Source organism: Oncorhynchus mykiss, chromosome 22 (genome assembly GCF_057628025.1).
Source record: "Oncorhynchus mykiss isolate SJ-2025 chromosome 22, ASM5762802v1, whole genome shotgun sequence".
Classification (NCBI taxonomy): domain Eukaryota; kingdom Metazoa; phylum Chordata; class Actinopteri; order Salmoniformes; family Salmonidae; genus Oncorhynchus; species Oncorhynchus mykiss.
In genome coordinates, this window is record NC_143043.1 from 12,382,348 (window position 1) to 12,403,889 (window position 21,542).

General features: G+C 47.1%; 1 protein-coding gene across 1 annotated transcript in view; it reads right to left on the bottom strand.

Annotated features, from left to right (window-relative positions):
- Nucleotides 1-8,636: 8,636 nt before the first annotated feature.
- Nucleotides 8,637-21,542, bottom strand: part of vwa8 (von Willebrand factor A domain containing 8) — a 92,018-nt gene continuing 79,112 nt past the window's right edge. The window contains exons 40-45 of the mRNA XM_036958712.2: nt 20,196-20,304; nt 18,600-18,725; nt 17,455-17,613; nt 12,731-12,829; nt 11,347-11,585; nt 8,637-10,285 (exon numbers count right to left, since the gene is read on the bottom strand). Coding sequence (XP_036814607.2) covers nt 10,177-10,285; nt 11,347-11,585; nt 12,731-12,829; nt 17,455-17,613; nt 18,600-18,725; nt 20,196-20,304 — 841 coding nt within the window. The 3' untranslated portion in view covers nt 8,637-10,176. The remainder of the gene's footprint in view (nt 10,286-11,346; nt 11,586-12,730; nt 12,830-17,454; nt 17,614-18,599; nt 18,726-20,195; nt 20,305-21,542) is intronic.

Below are 21,542 nucleotides of genomic sequence, written 5' to 3' on the forward strand. Positions count from 1 at the left end.
TCATAACGACAAAGCAAAAATACGTTTCAGAAATGTTTGCTAATTTATAAAAAATGTAATATAAGATTTACATAAGTCAATCCTAGCGTCGTCCGGGTTTGGCCGGGGTAGGCCATCATTGTAAATAAGACTTTTTTCTTAACTGACTTGACAAGTTAAATAAAAGTTAAATATAATTTAAATACAAATAAATTAAGTATTCAGACCTTTTACTCAGTACTTTGTTGAAGCACCTTTGGCAGCGATTACAGCCTCGAGTCTTCTTGGGTATGACGCTACAAGCTTGGCACACCTGTATTTGGGGAGTTTCTCCCATTCTTCTCTGCAGATCCTCTCAAGCTCTGTCAGGTTGGATGGGGAACTTTGCTGCACAGCTATATTCAGATCTCTCCAGAGATGTTCAATCGGGTTCAAGTCTGGTCTCTGGCTGTGCCACTCAAGGACATTTAGAGACTTGTCCACGAAAGCACTCCTGCATTGTCTTGGCTGTGTGCTTAGGGTCGTTGTCCTGTTAGAAGGTGAACCATCGCCCCAGTCTGAGGGCTCTTGAGCAGGTTTTCATCAAGTATCTCTCTGTACTTTGCTCCGTTCATCTTTCCCTCGATCCTGACTAGTCTCCCAGTCCCTGCCACTGAAAAACATCCCCACAGCATGATGCTGCCACCACCATGCTTCAGCGTGACACTTGGCATTCAGGCCAAAGAGTTCAATCTTACTTTCATCAGACCAGAGAATATTTTTTCTCATAGTCTGAGAGTCCTTTAGTGTCTTTCGGCAAACTCCAAGCGGACTGTCATGTGCCTTTTACTGAGGAGTGGCTTACGTCTGGCTACACTACCATAAAGGCCTGATTGGTGGAGTGCTGCAGAGATGGTTGTCCTTCTGGAAGGTTCCCCCTTCTCCACAGAGGAACTCTGGAGCTTTGTCAGAATGACCATCAGGTTCTTGGTCCTTTCCTTGACCAAGGCGATTCTCCCCCCGAATGCTCAGTTTGGCCGGGCAGCCAGCTCTAGGAAGAGTCTTGGTGGTTCCAAACTTATACCATTTAAGAATGATGGAGGCCACTGTGTTCTTGGGGACCTTCAATGTTTCAGAAATGTTTTGGTACCCTTCCCCAGATCTGTGGCTCGGACAATTCCTTCGACCCCATGGCTTGGTTTTTGCTCTGACATACACAGTCAACTGTGGGACCTCAGGTGATTGCTTTCCAAATCATGTCCAATCAATTTAATTTATCACAGGTGGACTCCAATCAAGTTGTAGAAACATCTCAAGGATGATCAATGGAAGCAGGATGCACATAAGCTCAATTTTGAGTCTCATAGCAAAAGGTCTGAATACTTATGTAAATAAGCTATTTCTATTTTTATGTGTTATACATTTGCTCAAATTTATAAAAACCTGTTTTCGCTTTGTATCGTGTGTAGATTGATGAGGGGAAAAAATTATTGAATCCATTTCAGAACAAGGCTGTAACGTAACAAAATGTAGAAAAAGGGAAGGGGTCTGAATAACTGTACTGTACATATGAAAATGAGTAAAGCAGTATGAAAACATGATTAAAGTGACTAGTGTTCCATTATTAAAGTGACCAGTGATTCCATGTCTATGTACATAGGGCAGGAGCCTCTAAGGTGCAGTGTTGAGTAACCGGGTGGTAGCCGGCTAGTGATTGCTATTTAACAGTCTGATGGCCTTAGAAGAAGCTGTTTTTCAGTCTCTTGGTCCCAGCTTTGAGGCACCTGTTCTGACCTCGCCTTCTGGATGATAGCGGGGTGAACAGGCCATGGCTCGGGTGGTTGATGTCCTTTGTTCTTTTTGGCCTTCCTGTGACATTGGGTACTGTAGGTGTCCTGGAGGGCTGGCAGTGTGCTCCCAGTGATACGTTCGGCAGACCGCACCACCCTCTGGAGAGCCCTGCGGTTGCGGGTGGTGAAGTTGCCATACCAGGCGGTGACAGGATGCTCTCAATTGTGAATCTGTAAAAGTTTTGGTCTTAGGGGCCAAGCCAAATTTCTTCAGCCTCCTGAGGTTGAGGAGGTGCTTTTGAGCCTTCTTCACCACACTGTCTGTGTGGGTGGACCATTTCAGATTGTCAGTGATGTGTATGCCAAGGAACTTGAAGCTTTTCACCTTCTCTACTGCGGTCCCGTCGATGTGGATAGGGGGGTGCTTCCTCTACTGTCTCCTGAAGTCCACGATCAGCTCCTTTGAGGGAGAGGTTATTTTCCTGGCACCCCTCCGCCAGGTTCCTCAGCTCCTCCTTGTAGGTTGTCTCATCATTGTTGCTAATCAGGCCTACTACTATTGTGTCGTCTGCAAACTTGATGATTGAGTTGGAGGCGTGCATGGCCACGCAGTCATTGGTAAACAGGGAGTACAGGAGGGGGTTGAGCGCGCCCCCTTGTGGGGCACCTGTGTTGAGGATCAACATAGTGAAGTTCTTGCTTCCTACCTTCACCACCTGGGGGCGGCCCGTCAGGAAGTCAAGGACCTAGTTGCACAGGGTGGGGTTCAGACCCAGGGCCTTAAGCTTAATGATAAGCTTGAAGGGTACTATGGTGTTGAAGGCTGAGCTGTAGTCAATGAACACCTGTCTTACATAGATATTCCTCTTATCCAGATGGGATAGGGCAGTGTGCAGTGCAATGGTGATTGCAACATCTGTGGATCTATTGGGGCGGTATGTAAATTGAAGTGGGTCTAGGATGTCAGGTAAGGCGGAGGTGACATGATCCTTAACTAGCCTCTCAAAGCACTTCATGATGTCAGAAATGAGTGCTATGGGGCTCTTGTCATTTAGTTCAGTTACCTTCGCTTTCTTGGGTACAGGAACAATGGTGGACATCTTGAAGCAAGTGGGGACAGCAGACTGGGATAGGGAGAGATTGAATATGTACGTAAACACTCCAGCCAGCTGGTCTGCGCATGCTCTGAGGACGCGGCTAGGGATGCTGTCTGGGCCGGCAGCCTTGTGAGGCTTACTCACGACGGCCATGGAGAACGTGAGCCCACAGTCCTTGGGAACGGGCCGTGTTGGTGGCACTGTGTTATCCTCAAAGCGGACGAAGATTGTGTTTAGCTTGTCCGGGAGCAAGATGTCTGTGTCCGCGACATGGCTGGTTTTCCTTTTGTAATCTGTGATTTCCCGTAGACTCTGCCACATACGCCTCATGTCTGAGCCGTTGAATTGTGACTCCACGTTGTCTCTGTACTGATGTTTTGCCTGTTTGATTGCCGTACGGAGGGAATAACTACACTGTTTGTTCCGGGTCTACCATATTCCCAGTCAGTAATAAGCATCATCAACAGGGGGAACATATTGGGTGTATAAGCTGTAGAAAGAATATATGCATTCATAAGACTTGTCCATAAAAAATACAATGTTCATAAGAAGTTCACAATGGGAACAACATTCCCAATATACACTTCCTGACAAACTCAATCACTGTGTCCGTGTATACGTCAATGTTATTCTCAGAGGATACCAAGAAAATATTCCAGTCCGTGTGATCAAAACAATCTTGAAGCATGGATTCCGATTGGTTAGACTAGCGCTGAATTGACCTTAGCACAGATACTTCCTGTTGAGTTTCTGCCTTTAGGAAGGGAGGGGCAGAATGGAGTCGTGATCTGATTTGCCGAACGGAGGGCTGGGGTGGGCCTTGTAGCCATCCCGGAAGGGGGAGTAACAATGGTTGAGAGTTTTACAGGCAATGTGTTAATAGAACTTCGGTAGCGTTTTCCTAAAATGTACTTTGTTAAAATCCCCAGTTACAATAAATGCGGCCTCAAGATATCAAGAGGGCCATTGTTATTTTGGCTTGAGGGGGAATATACACGGCTGTGACTATAACCGAAGAGAATTATCTTGGGATGCAATACGGTCGGCATTTGATTGTGAGGTACTCTAGGTCGAGTTCCTGTACTTTATAACAATCACACCATGAGTAGTTAATCATGAAACATATACCACCGCCTTTCTTCTTCCGGGAGAGTTCTTTATTCCTGTCTGTGCGATGAACTGTGAACCCAGCCTGCTGTATGGGCCGGGACAGTATATCCGGAGAGAGCCCTGTTTCCATGAAACCTAGTATGTTACAGTCCCCGATGTCTCTCTGGAAGGAGATCTTCACCCTGAGCTTGTCTACTTTATTGTCCAGGTACTGAAGATTAGCGAGTAATATACTCGGAAGCGGTGGATTGTGTGCACGCCCCCTGAGTCGGAATAGAAGTCCACTCAAAATACTTCTTCTCCACCGGAGAGTCTTGGAGCAGCCTCTGGGATAAGTTCAATTGCCTTGGGGGGGTACGAACAAAGGATCCAATTCAGGAAAATCGTAATGCTGGTGAACACTGGTGAGTTACCGCCGATCTGATATCCAAACATTCTTATCATTAGTAGGCTTCGTATAGTAATAACCTTGTATAACCACCATAAAGCTGTTGGAAATATAATCATATTTTAATTTAACAGCACCTGTTTGGCACACATAATACTCACGCAATTTGAGACAGTTTGCTACAGCACACAGCAAATTTGCGGGTGTTAAAATCTGTGTTGAGGAAAAAGTGTTGTGAGTGTTTATATCTGAGTTTTGATTTTATTGGGGTTAAAACCAGTGGGATTGAAAGTGAAACCTGCAGTAATAAATGAAGCGTTATTTGAATCACAGTGCAATCACCACTGCATGGTGGTGTTGCTACTCGACCGTGTTGAGCTAATTTCCATGAACTCTCTCAGAGTAAATAAGGCATTGGAGGGGCCTCATTATCATATTACCCAGCATGCTTTGTTGCAGGTTGCGTATTAGTATAGCTTGTTTTAATATCTGTTTCTGCATGCACCTTGATTAATTGATCTTATGATACACAAAGATAAATAACATACATTTTTCTAAAGTAATTAAATCTGTAAGTGGTTGGACTTATTTCACCAGTTATTGACATGGTTGTTCCAGTTTAGATGGTTTAAGTAGCCTCATTTATCAATCTTCCCTTCCTTGTCAGTCATTCTAACTGCAGTTGCTGGTGACTAAAAGTTCCAATTGTTAGCTATCCTAACTCCGGCTGGATTCCAATTGGAACTATATAACACTTTGCAAGCCAGAATAATGTGACTTGCTGATGTGGCAATGTGAGTTTCAGACCACTGTGTTAGGTTAAAAGTAGGCGGTCAAAGTATGATATTGTCCCCAAAAAAGTGATGTATTGTCATACATAATGACATTTGTATGATAAAATATTAACTTAGGTACTTGGTGAAGGCAACAGGACCGAAAACCATTGAATATAGAAATCTTCTCATATTTAGTTTCTGAGTGAGAGACTTATCTATTCCATCAAGAGAAACTATTTTTTCCATGTGATGAGTAGGTTTCTACGTGTTACAAAAACAGCACGCTTAGTGATGACAGATTCATCTATGCGAGCATGCAGAGATGTCAAGCTATGTTGATGTTGTCAAGGACAAAGTATTATCAACACATAGTAACACTGTTTGTTAAAATAACAGTTGTCATATTGTCAGGGACTTCTCTATATTACCATCTGCAACTTTAAGATTGTCACTTTGGGTTATTACGAAACTGTATATGACAACTGGACAGTTTTGCACAGAGATATAAGGTTGTGTTGATGTTGTCAGGGACAACGGCCCTATTTAATTCACACGGTGGAGGAACCCCAGAAACAGAGGGGCAAACCACATCCTCTTGATGATGTCATCGACAGTACGGCAACAGGAACAATAAGCTACACTTCTAGAGGCACTTCAAAGGTCAAATAGGGGGTGCTGATATGTGTCCTGTTTCACTGCGTGTATGCCTTCTCCACTCCTCGCTAATGGTTTGTATGTTCCAGGTCTGCTAACCAACAAGGTTACTGAGTAACCACAGCAGGTCAAACAATGACTTTTCAATAGGGTGATATATACTGTATGTTAATCACGTTGCTGAACCTATAACTGCATGGTGGACTCAGGTCCTGTTGAGAGGGAAGGACGTTTAAACTATTCAAAACATGATTCCTTATTGGGAGGAAGGACTGCTTATTATAGAGCTACATCATCAGTAGGCTACATGGTTGTTAGGGTAAAGATTTGAGTAGAGTATAGACAAAGATATTTATAACTACCCAAAGATAGTCCATCTGTGTCTTTTTCAACAGGAGATAATGAAGCATAGTGGGCAGAACAAGCAAGGAAGTGGGCAGAGCCAAGTACGAGCTAGCAAGATCCTATTGCCGCGTCCTAGTGAATGCCTTCGCTGTGATGTGCGTGTGCAATAACTCAATTCGCCCTTGCACTCCTTGTAAACAATGCGATTTTTAGAAACCTTGGCAAATGGTCACGTCTACAAAACGTTGTGCACTATGTTTGGAACAGATTCTAGTTTAGGGAACAGAAAGCTGTATTGAGATCGGGCTTTTCTTTGATGAGAAAATCAGCAGAATGTCGGCCCAGTTCCAACTCGCTCCATCTTCTCCCACTGCCGGCTACTGGGCTTCCTCTCATTACCATATTTGGTGGGGAGTGGAAATTCCAACCAGATTCAGATTTATACATCCAGTGTAACATCTGGCTCCCTGTTATATCGGTGGTATAGGGTTATATCATCAGTAGGCTACATGCTTGGTAGGTTAGGGGATCTGAGGGATGTGCTGAAACCTGATCTGATAATCTGCTTACTAAGGCGGTCAGTCTGTCAGCAGTCTGTCAGTAATAGTCTGTCTGTCTGTCTTTAGGCCAGTCTGTCTGTCAACAGTGTGGTTCATTAGATTCTCCTCAGACTGCACTGTAAGGTCTCTGTCTCTCTCTGTCAATCTGTGTGTGTGACTTCACAGTGAGGTGAAGATCTCAAAGAGAGCCTGTCAGAGGCAGGTGTCAGGTGGGTTGTGTGTCATACCTGGCTTGGTGTGTGTGTGTAAGTGCGTGTGCATTCTCACAATTAAGTATACTGTACATCTCAATGAGTCTTTCAGACATCAAGCCACCTACATGTGAGATCATCAGCCAGTGCCAGGTGTCAGCAGGTTGTGTGTGTATAGCCCCCCCTTCCATCCATCAGTCTGCATGGTGGGGTCCCAGCAGCAAACACCTGTGGTGATTAGTGAGGGCAGCTATAGCAGAGCTGTAATTACTGCCTAATGAGCAGCCATAAAACACTGGGGCTGCTGCCTCCTGTCTACACAGCCTGTGCGTGTGTGTGTGTGTGTGTGTGTGTGCGTGTGTGTGTGTGTGCAATGATCAGTAATAAAGTTGCCCTGTCTCTTGTCTGTGTTCACAACTGCAGGGAAAGCCTTTATGGGTCTCTGCGTGTGTGTGTTGTGTGTGTGTATCTGCATTAGAAGTGTTTTTACAAAGGTTTCCCAGAATCCCGTGCCTGCACCTCTTGTGCCCTGGCATGTGTTATTGTTTGACATCATCACTTCCTCTCCATTACGAGCTTCCTGTTCCCCTGGTTTACACATTTTCTGGGGGTGTTTAACTTTTATTTAACTAGGCAAGTCAGTTAAGAACAAATTCTTATTTACAATGACGGCCAAAACCGGACGACGCTTGGCCGCCCTATGGGACCCCCAATCATGGCCGGATGTGATACAGCCTGGATTCAAACCAGGAACTGTAGTGACGCCTCTTGCACTGAGACACGGTGCCTTGGACAGCTGCGCCACTCGGGAGCCTCATTACCATCAGGAAATATGTGAGACATTTTTCCACTATGGCGAACAAACAATTAACTGTCAATCTAGCTCTCCTATTCTATGGTAACCAGTGATCAATCAATTAACCCCCGACCAAACAATCCTGATTCATGTTCAATGGCACTGCACGTTCACAGCAGTGTATAGTCCATAGAAGACAGGTCACATTGTGTGTGTGTGTTCCGGGACTGTACTCGTTAATGTCATTTGAGCCCTGGAGCATAGAAAGCTCACAACAACAAGAGGTCAGACTATGTAACTAACCAACTGCTCCAGTTCTAGAACAGATTCAGGTCAAATAGTCACACTATCGAAGAGCAACTCCACTACAACTTGCGAGTGTTAAGTGATCCTAGTTGTTCTGTCATTGGAACTGGCTGTATTCCAGTGTGATTACTGTTGTGTCTATGGCTCTGAGAGTCTGAATAGAAAATGACATAGTGTATCTCTATGGACTAGATGACCCTCAGACACGGAGCCCTGTGACGTGTGTTCTGGGGAAGCCCAGAACCTAAACAGTTGTCTGAATGGCATCTCATACACAAACTAACACAGCTATCAGCGATTGACTCACAGAACATCCCACACGTCTAGACGACTTCTCTCTCCATTACAGTCTGGGAGAGGGGTAAAAACAGCAGGCCCAGGGGAATTATTATCGTAGCGTGTGTGTGTCCTAGTCAATTTGTCATTGTTCCAACAGCGAGGGTGATAAACAGTGGATCAATCAAACAGCTTGTAAAGGAAGCACACGCACACACACACACACACACACACACACACACACACACACACACACACACAACCTGTCGTGGAGGCATTCCAGGAACTCCCTCAGATTCTCAGAACAGGGCTAATGGTCTTCGCTAGCACAATTGGGTTCAACCATGACACATTACCCACCAAAGCCAAAAACAAACACAGGACATGACTGATCATTTATGAGTTTATTCCAACTTTGTACATATTTACACCATTTTATTCCATTATAATCAATGACAAACAAATCAACAAACAGCATGAAACAGATGGATCAAACACAGCAGCGATGTCAGGAATGACTAGAATCATAATGGAAGAGATCTGATATACAGAAGTGTTTAGACAGGCCACAGATCAATCATGCCACTTCAGGTCTGTAGTCAATCTAGTTAGACACGTCCAACACACAGATAGCAGAACACACGCACCAACAACCAACCCTACGAGAGAGAGAGCAACAGAGTCAGAGTGGAAACAGGGCACTATATTCCTCCATCACGCCAGGGAAAGAGAAAGAGGTCAAGCTACTGAGTGAAGAGATAAGGAGTTTGCACGTGTGCACTGTGCTGCCCAACACTGGCGAGGCAAGCTTCGGAGAAATGACAGATGATACCTCTCTCTTTCTCAGTAGTTGTTTTCCCCCTTCCCTCCCTCCTGTTCCTCCATCCCCTCTATAGAATCTCTCTGCATCCTCCAAGAGCTTCTATTAATCACACACTTTCCCCAGCAACACACATCACTGTGTGTGTGTGTGTGTGTGCCAGTGTTTGTGAGGGTGGGGGTCCTGTAATGAATGCTCAGATTCCTGGGGGGGCTGAGAAGAGCAGTGAGCGTCACAAGGTCTGGTGGTCAGGAAGGGAATGAGCAGTGCTTGTTGATCTAGATAGAGCACGGGAACCCCCCCCCCCCCACCACACACACACACACAGTGATGAAGGTGTTGCTCAACATTTAACTGAGCGTGTGCAGTCAGACGGGAAATCCCCCCCTCACAGTCCCGGCATTCTACAGGAGCCAAGTTAGTGCTGGACACCCCGTGTGTGTCTCTGTGTGTGTGTGTGTGTGTGTGTGTGTGTCAGGTCAAAGGGCACAAGACAAAGGAAGTCCAAAAACAAAGATGCTTTCTCAAGTTCACTTCCGACCGACATTGGACAAACACAACCGTGTGTGTGTTTGTGTGTACCAGGGCACCAGCATCTGCCCAACACACCCTAAAACAACATCCTGGACCTAACTGTCTTGACCTTAGTCTAGGGGCCTAAGAAATGTTAATAAGCAGCAATGTCACTTCAATGTAAAGTTATAACGCAGGGTTATGAGCTGTGGCAAAACACAACTCAACATTTTAGTCATTTAACAGACGCTCTCATCCAGAGCAATTTACACAAGTAATTAGGGTTAAGTGCCTTGCTCAAGGGCACATGGGCATATTTTTCGTTGGTTCGACGACCTTTCGGTTACTGGCCCAACGCTCTTAACCGCTAGGCTACGTGCCGCCCTACATATCAGACATTCATAAAATCGTACATAAAAAAACAACATACAAATTTATGTCAGTAGGACATTCTAATGGATAGTACTGACAGCCCATTCACACAACACAGTCATCTGAAGGCCATTGTCATTATACTTCACACACTGTCCTGATAAGCCAGAAATGATGTGGTGTCACTGAGTTGGCGCTAAAGCCTGTGTGTGTATGTCTCACTCTCAGGCACTGGACAGCATGGTGGAGGTGAAGATCTGTTGCAGGATCTGAGGGATGTGCTTGGTGTCCATGGCAACGAAGGACCGCCCAGCCGGCAACGTTCTCTGGAGCCTGGAGAGAGAGACAGAGAGAGAGAGACAGAGAGAGAGAGAGAGAGAGAGAGAGAGAGAGAGAGAGAGAGGAGAAAAATGACAAAAAGCCAGAGAGAGAGAAGAGCGAAAGAGAAAGAGAGCGATAGTGACCTTCTACTGTCAAATGTCTGAACAGAAATAGATGGCAAGATTCAACCCACAGTGTGTTCAGTAGCTGAATGTGGACACTCCATTGAGAAAGAGACCCCGCTTTCCGAGGACAAATGTTCCAGATGTTCCCATGAGCCAATGAATGAACGCGAGACAATAGCTGTCATTGACAGGCAGAACTGGGAAGAGGGAGATGTGGTGGGCAAAGTCAGTAAGATACTTTCACTGACTTTACCCCTTTCTTTCGCTCTCTCTCTCTCTCGCTCTCTTCCCATAGTTAGCTGTGTCCCTAAATCCCCCCCTTCTCTCTTTCTTTTCCATTTTATTCCGGTCATTGTGTCATGATGATCACTGCTTTTTAGGCCATGGCAGTGACCAGCTTAGAGACACCACAGCCACAGAAACAGGGAGGAATATACTGCCACATATAACTCTCTGTCTTCTCTCCCCCTTGCTCTGGGTCCTAAGCTATAGAGACCACAGAGAGACTGAGACGGAGGTTAAAGCCACTCATTGACATTCTCCAGCCAGAGGCCGGGACAGAACGACAAACAATATGGCCTACACCATTCAGACTTCAAAGGACACGCAACGCCAACCATACAAGCCATAACACAGGCCAGACAACACTGGGCGTGTGTATGTGTCTGGGACAGAGAGAGAAGGATAATTAGGTTTAAGAGAGCACATCCTTCTTGGTCCTGCATTTAGAATCTCTTTAAACTGGGATTTCATTGAGAACAAACACTACAAAGGACTACTGAGCAGCAGGCAGCACACTGTATGGGTAGGATAAAGTACTGGTCAAACTATACTGTTCTCTCCTCCAGGAAGTGCTTGATGTAGGAACCTACTTACTTGAGCCACCTGTTACGATAAACAATGATCACGTCTTGACATGCACACTACCCTCCACCTCTATCTTCTCACCTGTCGGCCTGGTCGCCCAGCGAGCCGATGAAGATGGCAAAGGCGTTGACCTGGGGGTCGGAGGTCAGGGCACGGGCAAAGCGTTCGGGCGTGATGCCGTAGCGCTCCAGGTTGGCGTCGCTCAGCACCACCACGAAGCGCTCGTCAGCATCCTCGCGTGCCAGCTCCCTGATGCCAGCCTCAGTGCTCTCCAGGGTGTAGTCTCCACTCATACAAAACTGAGAGTGGGCATGCATGTTCTGGAGGGGGCAGAGAGAGAAAGGTGAGGACACACACAGGGGAAGAGAGGACGAGAAGAGGGTAGGGTAGAATGGGTAAAATAGATAGAATGAGATTGAGTGGGGTAGAGTGAGACATAGAGTAGGGTAGAGTGAGGTTGAGTGGGGTAATGTGAGGTTGAGTGGGGTAGAGTGAAGTTGAGTAGGGTAGAGTGAGGTTGAGTGGGATAATGTGAGGTTGAGTGGGGCAGTGTGAGTTTGAGTGGGGTAGTGTGAGGTTGAGTGGGGTAGTGTAAGGTTGAATTGGGTAGAGTGAGGTTGAGTGGGGCAGTGTGAGGTTGAGTGGGGTAGAGTGAGATATAGAGTAGGGTAGAGTGAGGTTGAGTGGGGTAGTGTGAGGTTGAGTGGGGTAGTGTAAGGTTGAATTGGGTAGAGTGAGGTTGAGTGGGGCAGTGTGAGGTTGAGTGGGGTAGAGTGAGATATAGAGTAGGGTAGAGTGAGGTTGAGTGGGTTAGAGTGAGGTTGAGTGGGGCAGTGTGAGGTTGAGTGGGGTAGTGTGAGGTTGAGTGGGGCAGTGTGAGGTTGAGTGGGGCAGTGTGAGGTTGAGTGGGGTAGAGTGAGATATAGAGTAGGGTAGAGTGAGGTTGAGTGGGGCAGTGTGAGGTTGAGTGGGGTAGAGTGAGGTTGAGTAGGGTAGAGTGAGGTTGAGTAGGGTAGAGTGAGGTTGAGTGGGGTAGTGTGAGGTTGAGTGGGGTAGAGTGAGGTTGAGTAGGGTAGAGTGAGGTTGAGTAGGGTAGAGTGAGGTTGAGTAGGGTAGAGTGAGGTTGAGTGGGGTAATGTGAGGTTGAGTGGGGTAGAGTGAGGTTGAGTAGGGTAGAGTGACGTTAATTTAGGTAGTGTGAGTTTGAGTGGGGTAGTGTAAGACAGAGTAGGGTAATGTGGGGTAGAGTGAGCTTGGGTAGTGTGAGGTTGAGTGGGATAGTGTGAGGTTGAGTAGGGTAGTGTGAGGCAGAGTGGGGTAGTGTGGTGTAGAGTGGTGTAGTGTGAGGTAGAGTGAGGTTGAGTGTGATAGTGTGAGGTTGATTGGGGTAGAGGCAGAATGAGGTAGAGCCAGTGGGGTTGAGGAGGCTAATGTGAGGTTGAGTGAAGTGGAGTTGGGTCCATACCTTGAGGACCTTCAGTCTCTGTTTGTTGTTCTTGGGGACCTTGTCTGTTCTGACCAGCTCTATGTCATAACCATCACCAGAATGACCCACAATGTCATACTGGAGAAAAGAGAGAAAGGGGGAGGAAAACGGAAGAGAGGAGGTCATCATCACTCAAGCTGAGGTAAAATAACTTACGACTTATAATTAGCAAGTTCTACAGCTGCACCATTGACAGCATTTGACAGCATACCAAGTGGGGCTGCATCTCCACTTGGTATGACACCTGGTTGGCATCTGACCGCAAGGCTCTACAGAGGGTAGTGCGTACAGCACCATCCAGGACCACTATACCAGCCGGTGTCAGAGTAGGGCCCTAAAAATGGTCAAAGACTCCAGCCACCCAAGTCAAAGACTGTTGTCTCTGCTACCGCACAGCGGACCAAAAGGCTCCTGAACAGCTTCTACCCCCAAGCCATAAAACTGCTGAACAGTTAATCAAATGGCCACCCTGACTATTTGCATTGACCCTCTTGCACCAGCTCAATGCACACTCGCTGGACTCTACCCACACACTCACACATACTACACTGACACTCCAACACACACACACACACACACACACACACACACACACACACACACACATTGACGCCACACACACACTCCTTCACACGCTGCTGGTACTCTGTTCATTTTCTATCATGATTGCTTAGTCACTTTACCCCAAACCTACATGTACATATTACCTCAATTATGTCAATTACTTCAACTACATTGTACCCCTTCACATTGACTTGGTTCTGGTACTCCCCGCACCTCTCTGATTCAGAGGGGTTGGGTTAAATACGGAAGACACATTTCAGTTGAATACATTCAGTTGGACAACTGACAACTTTCCTTGTATAATAGTCTCGTTATTGTTATTCTTTGCGTGTTACTATTACATTCTTTGCTAATTTTTCTCACTTTTTAACTCATGTTGAGAAAGGACTCGTAAGACAAGCATTCCCCCTGCTGCTATGTTGGTCCACTGCTATAGCTGTGGATGGCCCTGATGAGCCAGTGATGTTAGGGATCATTATGAAGGGTCAAGGGTATCCTGTCTCTGCCAGAGCCCAGTATGTCCGCCTGGTCACAGACTTGTGCCATCAATACTCTTCTATAAACTAGTTGTCACATAACCCAGGGTCAGATAAAGTGTCCTACAGTGGAACTCCCCATATCTAGTGTCACATGGCATCACTCCTGATAAGGGCACGTGCGGCTGCCGACTGAGGTACAGTGGCTTGTGAAAGTATTCACCCCCTTGGCATTTGTCCTATTTTGCCTTACAACCTGGAATTAAAATAGATTTATGGGGAGTTTGTATCATTTGATTTACACAACATGCTTTGAAGATGCAAAATATTTTTTGATTGTGAAACAAACAAGAAAACTGAAAACTTGAGAGTTTTCAAAGAGGTACCGCAGCACCACCCCCAAAGAGGTACCGCAGCACCACCCCCAAAGAGGTGCCGCAGCACCACCCCCAAAGAGGTGCCGCAGCACCACCCCCAAAGAGGTGCCGCAGCACCACCCCAAAGAGGTGCCGCAGCACCACCCCCAAAGAGGTGCCGCAGCACCACCCCCAAAGAGGTGCCGCAGCACCACCCCCAAAGAGGTGCCACAGCACCACCCCCAAAGAGGTGCCGCAGCACCACCCCAAAGAGGTGCCGCAGCACCACCCCCAAAGAGGTGCCGCAGCACCACCCCAAAGAGGTGCCGTAGCACCACCCCAAAGAGGTGCCACAGCACCACCCCAAAGAGGTGCCGCAGCACCACCCCCAAAGAGGTGCCGCAGCACCACCCCCAAAGAGGTGCCGCAGCACCACCCCCAAAGAGGTGCCACAGCACCACCCCCAAAGAGGTGCCGCAGCACCACCCCAAAGAGGTGCCGCAGCACCACCCCCAAAGAGGTGCCACAGCACCACCCCAAAGAGGTGCCGCAGCACCACCCCAAAGAGGTGCCGCAGCACCACCCCCAAAGAGGTGCCGCAGCACCACCCCCAAAGAGGTGCCGCAGCACCACCCCCAAAGAGGTGCCGCAGCACCACCCCAAAGAGGTGCCGCAGCACCACCCCCAAAGAGGTGCCGCAGCACCACCCCCAAAGAGGTGCCGCAGCACCACCCCCAAAGAGGTGCCGCAGCACCACCCCAAAGAGGTGCCGCAGCACCACCCCCAAAGAGGTGCCGCAGCACCACCCCCAAAGAGGTACCGCAGCACCACCCCAAAGAGGTGCCGCAGCACCACCCCAAAGAGGTGCCGCAGCACCACCCCCAAAGAGGTGCCGCAGCACCACCCCCAAAGAGGTACCGCAGCACCACCCCCAAAGAGGTGCCGCAGCACCACCCCAAAGAGGTGCCGCAGCACCACCCCCAAAGAGGTGCCGCAGCACCACCCCCAAAGAGGTACCGCAGCACCACCCACAAAGAGGTACCGCAGCACCACCCCAAAGAGGTGCCGCAGCACCACCCCCAAAGAGGTACCGCAGCACCACCCACAAAGAGGTACCGCAGCACCACCCCAAAGAGGTGCCGCAGCACCACCCCAAAGAACCGCAGCACCACCCCCAAAGAGGTGCCGCAGCACCACCCCCAAAGAGGTACCGCAGCACCACCCACAAAGAGGTACCGCAGCACCACCCCAAAGAGGTGCCGCAGCACCACCCCCAAAGAGGTACCGCAGCACCACCCACAAAGAGGTACCGCAGCACCACCCCAAAGAGGTGCCGCAGCACCACCCCAAAGAACCGCAGCACCACCCCCAAAGAGGTACCGCAGCACCACTGATGAATGTAAATACATTTGTCAAAGTTACAGAACTACTGCTGCCTGTTCAGAAAGAAATGAAACAATTCAGAATAGCCTACTACACTATGAGTAGACTTGTCATTTGAAATACTCTAATCTGTCGTTGCTGTAGGCAACCAAAATATTTGATCAACTTCTAAATAGGCCTATTGAGCGAACATTGTTTTATAAAAGTAAAACAAGAGCGAGATGTAGGCTTTGGCACGAGCGCATCGACCATCGCCGGAGAGTGAGCTGAGCATCATTTCCTCCTCGTACAGTATGTGGGTCTCCACATACCTAGGCCTAGGGTAGTGATGGGTTCAAGACAAGGTATTTTTATTGATCTCAGATTCTCAGTTTGTCGGTGTCAAAGTAGTCTGTCATTTTGATATTTGTGTGGTATTAAAAAAAAATTCTGTCAAAGTCTACAGTCATGTAAAATGACGTGGAATTGGATGAAATGCCTTTATCAAAGGCCACATTTTTCCCAGACCCTAGGCTACTAAAAATCAGCTGACAGCCTACCCTCTTTTCCTGATGTCAATCGTGTCTTTAGGAGGCACTGTAACTAGCTTGCTTCACATTTGTGATGAGTGTGTTGTTGCAGAAATAAATAGGCCTATGGTCAAAAATGTTACAATTTTCTCTACAGAGGCAGTCAAGTGGGTGCCCTTCTGAGCACCTGCCCCCTGAAAGGTCTGTGCATGGCCCTGTGTGTGTATGTGTGTGTTTATGTATGTATGTATGTGTGTGTGTGTGTGTGTGTGTGTGTGTGTGTATGTATGTATGTGTGTTGACTAAACATGGCATTAGCTTCTTCTAAACATGACCTTATGACGCTCTGGAATACAACACTGAAGTCATCGAGTGTCCTCTCTTTTAGAACTTGCATACAGGCTGGCGTGTGTGTGTGTGTGTTAGTATGTGTGTGCGTGTGTCTGTGTACGCGCATCCGCACATCTTATCCTAGATGTGTATGAGCAGGTGGCACCTGTCAGAGTGTAGAGCACAGGTGTGTGTGTGTTTTCAGATGCAGGCGGGTTACGCACGCGTGTGTAACACTGATATGTGAGCAGTAGGTCAGGTGGTGTAGAGGAGAACGCTGTGGGGCCATGAAGTCTGCCACTCCACCCCTCCTCACACACGTCTGACACGGACACTATCGCTTCCTCCCTCTCTCTACCCATTTCCCTCCCCCTTTCCCTCTCTCCTCTCCTCTATTTGACCATCCCTCCCTCCCTCCCTCCCCTGTGAAAGGTGACTATACTTCACTGATATTGTAATCTGGACAAACCAACACATATCCTGTCTGTCAATGTGTCATCAAAATAGCCACTCGAGCCTCCCGGGTGGCGCAGTGGTTAAGGGCGCTGTACTGCAGCGCCAGCTGTGCCATCAGAGTCCCTGGGTTCGCGCCCAGGCTCTGTCGTAAACGGCCGTGACCGGGAGGTCCGTGGGGCGACGCACAATTGGCCTAGCGTCGTCCAGGTTAGGGAGGGCTTGGTCGGTAGGGATGTCCTTGTCTCATCGCGCACCAGCGACTCCTGTGGCGGGCCGGGCGCAGTGCGCGCTAACCAAGGTTGCCAGGTGCACGGTGTAGCCTCCGACACATTGGTGCGGCTGGCTTCCGGGTTGGATGCGCGCTGTGTTAAGAAGCAGTGCGGCTGGTTGGGTTGTGTATCGGAGGACGCATGACATTCAACCTTCGTCTCTCCCGAGTCCGTACGGGAGTTGTAGCGATGAGACAAGATAGTAGCTACTACAACAATTGGATACCACGAAATTGGGGAGAAAAAGGGGTAAAAATTCAACAAAAAAAAAAATAGCCACTCGAAGATGTTATCAAAGCTGATCCTAGTTTTGTACCGACGGGCAACTACTGCATGTGTGTGGGTGTGTGTGTATCTCACCTTGATCTTCTGTTCGTAGCTCTCCAGGGCTTCCATCACCATACACACAGCTTCCATGGATCTCTCCAGCCTGCCGTCCACCCCGTTGAAACGGTACATGCTCCCTGACACGTCAGCTAACACACGCAGACGCTTTGGCTTCTGCTGCGGGCTGCCCAGCTATACACACACACACACAGACGAACACACGAAACAGAACACAGAGGGTTAAACAGATATTATAAACTGGGTGGTTCGAGGACTGAACGCTGATTGGCCAAAAGCCGTGGTATATCAAAACGTATACCACGGTTATGACAAAATTTTATTTTTATTGCTCTAATTACGTTGGTAACCAGTTTATAACAGCAATAAGGCACCTCTGCGATTTGTGGTATATGGCCAATATACCACGGCTAAGCGCTGTATCCAGGCACTCCGTGTTGCGTCGTGCTTAAGAACTACCCTTAGCCGTGGTATATTGGCCATATACCATAAACCCCCAGGGTGCCTTATTGCTTAATTATACACACACTTCCCTATAGGATGGAATATTACAGGGGAATTGCTACTGTATAGAACTGGAACAGAATAATATTATAAACAAAAAACGATGTTTTAAGTCAGAATCCCTACTACAATATTCTGGAAAACAACTTCACAGAGATAAGCTGAAGCACATTATCTTAATCATTCTTCTTAACATCAGCAAATAAACGCTAGGGGAAACTCATTCATTCAGAAAACTGGTCATCACTTCAAGTGGACATCCATGGAAAATGGCACTGCTCAATTACATTACCTAGAAATAACTGATTTAATAGTGGGAGAAACATTTTCTTTTGTTTCTCTTTCATATCTCTTAAGTGGGTGTTCGTTATGTTACCATAGACGGCTGTCCTTTCTAGACCGACCAAAAATATTCAACACTTGGAGCTAAATGAGATTAAAACATGTGCATTTTGTTTCGTGAGTATGTGTTTGTTTGGGTGCACGTGCGTATGGGTGGGATGTCTTAGCGTGGGAACATTGTGTGTGTGGTTAATGGCTAGTTGTGTGCGAGAATGTGTGTGATCGAGACCATAGATTTGCAATTATAATAATCACACACACCACAGGAGTCCAACTACGCCCACCCACGCACGCACACACACACACACACACACCTCTGGATCCAGCTCTCCTCTGCGTTTGTAGATAGCCTTCTCTCCCGTCAGTCCATCTATGATCTTAGCATCATCCAGCTCTCCCAGTGACTGATTCTTCAACCACTGACGCTCCTTCCCTTTGGCCTGGGGACACAGACAGAGAAACACTGTCAACATATCACCCACTAATCAACTCTGATAGGGCTAGATTAATTCCCAAACAATCAGAACAATCTAGGGGCCAGTATCCTGAACTCATATTAAGCCTACTCTTGAAAAGCATGGAGGATCTATCAACTTGTTTTTAGTCCAGGAAGAGGCTTAGTCTGGGTTTGGGAAACTGACCCTCAGTGATCAGAAGGCTCAGGGTGTTTCATCACTACTGTTTAGGAGATTACTCCAATATTTTCGTGGAACCACAAATGGAAATATTTCTCTGTGCATTTGACAGCGCAAACAAAGAAAGACTGATTAAATATGATAGTCAGAAAAAGGTGATATTGAATACGGGTAGATAGCTTCCTAAACGGTCCATAACATGTAACAGCATGACGGGTCACTGTTCACACACGTGCTTTAGATTCTACACAGACCTGACAAGCTCAAGCAGACACAGTAGAGGATGTTATCAGCTAATGCTACCACACACACACACACACACAACACACACACAGAGAGAGAGCGATAAGAGATACATTATAAGATATCACATAATACACAGTATGTAGCCTATGCACACCCCAAGCCCACAACATCCTAGTCCAGCCCAGCCCAGTCCAGCTCCACCTGGCGTGGAGTGCACGCATGCACTATATATACTTGCGAGGACTTTTTGGTGACCAACAACTCAAAATGAGATTTTCCCTAACCTTAACCCTAATTCTAACCCAAACACCTAAAATAGCCTTTTTACAAGTGCGGACTGGAAAAATGTCCTCAGTTTTTTTTGTTGCTTTACTATTCTTGTGAGGACTTTTGGTACTCACAAGTATAGTAAAACGTTTACATACATACACACACACACACACACACACACACACACACACACACACACACACACACACACACACACACACACACACACACACACACACACACACACACACACACACACACACACACACACACACACACACACACACACACACACACACACACACACACAACCCTGGAGCATCATAGAGCTTGGCCTCATACTCTGTAATCATTGTCAAGTACCAAAAAAAAAAATCCCACTCTTCTCACACCCATACACACGAACACAATTACACACGTACAGCTACTCACCTCTCCCAGGAAAAGATAAAAAGACAGAATCACATTCCTGAGATTTGGCCACACCCCTTGTCCAGGGGCCCTCAGCTGGACAACCAATCAGAGTGCTCGTTAGGGCCAGTGCCCACTCCTTCCTATTATTTTCACACATACAGTATGGGGTGACTGTGCTCATGTCACATGGTGGCTATCTTAATGTCACCAAAAACGTTAATACAGTCTGATTCTCTACCTATTTCCCACCCAAGGTGCGCACAGTTTGCACTAGTTCTAACCCACTGAGGACTGGTATTACCAACATGAGAACAGTATTCTGGGACATATCCTGTGTGTTGTTACCTGTAAGCTGTCCAGAATGATGCGCAGGGACTGGACCTGTCTTCTGACGTTTCCAGAGAAACGCTCGTATGTCGATGCATCATATTCACTCATGTCTATCTCCTTCAGCCTGGGGAAAGAAGAGAGGGAGCGAGGCGGAGGTAGAAACAGTGAACCACTGTTGCCATTATTCTAAAAAGAAAAATACAACCGAGATCAGAGCCAATGTGTACAACATTGATCCTAAATTAAAGGTAATGGGTGTTGACAAGCATGTTAGAGTATGTGAGAAGTGTATAAGGGATGTTTCCATGAGCTCAGCACACCTGAGGAGCAGAGGAGAAGGGCCAGTCCTGTTTAATAAGGTCCTGTTTAATAAGGGCCAGTCCTGTTTAATGAGGGCCAGTCCTGTTTAATAAGGTCCTGTTTAATAAGGGCCAGTCCTGTTTAATAAGGTCCTGTTTAATAAGGGCTGTCCTCTTTAATAAGGGCCAGTCCTGTTTAATAAGGGCCAGTCCTGTTTAATAAGGTCCTGTTTAATAAGGGCCAGTCCTGTTTAATAAGGTCCTGTTTAATAAGGTCCTGTTTAATAAGGGCCAGTCCTGTTTAATAAGGTCCAGTCCTGTTTAATAAGGTCCAGTCCTGTTTAATAAGGTCCAGTCCTGTTTAATAAGGTCCTGTTTAATAAGGGCCAGTCCTGTTTAATAAGGGCCAGTCGTGTTTAATAAGGTCCTGTTTAATAAGGTCCTGTTTAATAAGGTCCAGTCCTGTTTAATAAGGGCCAGTCCTGTTTAATAAGGTCCTGTTTAATAAGGTCCTGTTTAATAAGGGCCAGTCCTGTTTAATAAGGTCCTGTTTAATAAGGGCCAGTCCTGTTTAATAAGGTCCTGTTTATTAAGGGCCAGCGCGAGGCTTGTGTGTGTGTGTGTGTGTGTGTGTGTGTGTGTGTGAGCAGGTGGGCTGACTGATGCCTGACTGGAGTGCTGCCAGCCCCTGATCCTCACACACGCTAGCAATCCACGCAAGCATACACACACACACACCTGTGTAGCCCAGGGCAGGTGTGTTGTACCCTCCAGGTAAGGGTAGCATATCAAAATATCTGTATTAATCCCAGTGACTGGCAGAGTTAATCCTTTTCCACCATGGAGCGCGCATGCACACACACACACACACGTCTAATCCGGGTAAATAGGGGAAGGCAGATATGAGACCAGCTAACTCCCTGAACGCCTGCTGGGGTATTGTCTATGAGGTGTTTGAAGTCTTAACTGAGAACCAGAGCTTGACAAGATGGTATGTGTGTGTGTGGTGTGTGTGTGTGTGTTTTCAGAAGGTGGTATTGCGGCTGTGTGTGTATCAGCCGTG